The following is a 2500-nucleotide window of genomic DNA, read 5'->3' as shown; positions in this document are numbered from 1 at the left end:
CCCGCCTACTCTCCAGTTTGACCTCAATGTAAACCATCCGTCTTAAATCTTACTGATCAAGTATCATCTACTAATCTGAAGTATTCCCCCCCGCAGCTCTGGAGCTCCTGAAGACGGCCATTGAGAAGGCCGGCTACCCCGATAAGATCATCATCGGGATGGACGTCGCCGCCTCCGAGTTCTACCGCAGTGGGAAATACGACCTGGACTTCAAGTCCCCAGACGACCCGGCAAGACATATCAGTGGAGATCAGCTTGGAGACCTGTACCGCAGCTTCATCAAGGGATACCCCGGTACTAGTACTACATATACTCATCAAGGGATACCCCGGTACTAGTACTAGATAGACTCGTCAAGGGATACCCCGGTACTAGTACTAGATAGACTCGTCAAGGGATACCCCGGTACTAGTACTAGATAGACTCGTCAAGGGATACCCCGGTACTAGTACTACATATACTCATCAAGGGATACCCCGGTACTAGTACTACATATACTCATCAAGGGATACCCCGGTACTAGTACTAGATAGACTCGTCAAGGGATACCCCGGTACTAGTACTACATATACTCATCAAGGGATACCCCGGAACTAGTACTAGATAGACTCGTCAAGGGATACCCCGGTACTAGTACTACATATACTCATCAAGGGATACCCCGGTACTAGTACTAGATAGACTTGTCAAGGGATACCCTGGTACTAGTACTACAGATACTCATCAAGGGATACCCCGGTACTAGTACTAGAAAGACTCGTCAAGGGATACCCCGGAACTAGTACTAGATAGACTCGTCAAGGGATACCCCGGTACTAGTACTACATATACTCATCAAGGGATACCCCGGTACTAGTACTAGATAGACTTGTCAAGGGATACCCCGGTACTAGTACTACAGATACTCATCAAGGGATACCCCGGTACTAGTACTAGAAAGACTCGTCAAGGGATACCCCGGTACTAGTACTACATATACTCATCAAGGGATACCCCGGTACTAGTACTACATATACTCATCAAGGGATACCCCGGTACTAGTACTAGATAGACTCGTCAAGGGATACCCCAGTACTAGTAATACAGATACTCGTCAAGGAATACCCCGGGACAAGTACTACAGATACTCCTCAAGGGATACCCCGGTACTAGTACTAGATAGACTCGTCAAGGGATACCCCGGTACTAGTACTAAAGATACTCATCAAGGGATACCCCGGTACTAGTACTAGAAAGACTCGTCAAGGGGTACCCCGGTACTAGTACAAGAAAGACTTGTCAAGGGGTACCCCGGTACTAGTACTAGATAGACTTGTCAAGGCATACCCCGGTACTAGTACTAGATAGACTTGTCAAAGGATACCCCGGTACTAGTACTAGATAGACTCGTCAAGGCACACCCCGGTACTAGTACTAGAAAGACTTGTCAAGGGGTACCCCGGTACTAGTACTAGATAGACTTGTCAAGGCATACCCCGGTACTAGTACTAGATAGACTTGTCAAGGGATACCCCGGTACTAGTACTAGATAGACTCGTCAAGGCACACCCCGGTACTAGTACTAGAAAGACTTGTCAAGGGGTACCCCGGTACTAGTACTAGATAGACTTGTCAAGGCATACCCCGGAACTAGTACTAGATAGACTTGTCAAGGGATACCCCGGTACTAGTACTAGATAGACTCGTCAAGGCACACCCCGGTACTAGTACTAGATAGACTTGTCAAGGGATACCCCGGCACTAGTACTACATATACTCATCAAGGGATACCCCAGTACTAGTACTACATATACTCATCAAGGGATACCCCGGTACTAGTACTAGATAGACTCGTCAAGGGATACCCCGGTACTAGTACTAGATAGACTCATCAAGGGATACCCCGGTACTAGTACTAGATAGACTCATCAAGGGATACCCCGGTACTAGTACTAGATAGACTTGTCAAGGGATACCCCGGTACTAGTACTAGATAGACTCGTCAAGGCACACCCCGGTACTAGTACTAGATAGACTTGTCAAGGGATACCCCGGTACTAGTACTACATATACTCATCAAGGGATACCCCGGTACTAGTACTACATATACTCATCAAGGGATACCCCGGTACTAGTACTAGATGGACTCGTCAAGGGATACCCCGGTACTAGTACTAGATAGACTCGTCAAGGGATACCCCGGTACTAGTACTAGATAGACTCGTCAAGGGATACCCCGGTACTAGTACTAGATAGACTCGTCAAGGCACACCCCGGTACTAGTACTAGATAGACTTGTCAAGGGATACCCCGGTACTAGTACTAGATGGACTCGTCAAGGGATACCCCGGTACTAGTACTAGATAGACTCGTCAAGGGATACCCCGGTACTAGTACTAGATAGACTCGTCAAGGGATACCCCGGTACTAGTACTAGATAGACTCGTCAGGGGATACCCCGGTACTAGTACTAGATAGACTCGTCAAGGGATACCCCGGTACTAGTAATACAGATACTCGT

General features: G+C 47.6%; 1 protein-coding gene across 2 annotated transcripts in view; it reads left to right on the top strand.

Annotated features, from left to right (window-relative positions):
• The window catches only part of LOC117479507 (beta-enolase), a gene marked incomplete at its 3' end in the record, with an annotated part of 13449 nt that overhangs the window by 9678 nt on the left and 1271 nt on the right, over nt 1-2500 (top strand). For both annotated transcript variants that reach the window (XM_034126505.1, XM_034126515.1), the window contains 1 exon segment: nt 97-294. In XM_034126505.1, coding sequence (XP_033982396.1) covers nt 97-294 — 198 coding nt within the window.

Source organism: Trematomus bernacchii, unplaced genomic scaffold, assembly GCF_902827165.1.
Source record: "Trematomus bernacchii unplaced genomic scaffold, fTreBer1.1, whole genome shotgun sequence".
NCBI classification, from domain to species: domain Eukaryota; kingdom Metazoa; phylum Chordata; class Actinopteri; order Perciformes; family Nototheniidae; genus Trematomus; species Trematomus bernacchii.
This window is presented reverse-complemented; position numbering and strand designations above follow the sequence as displayed.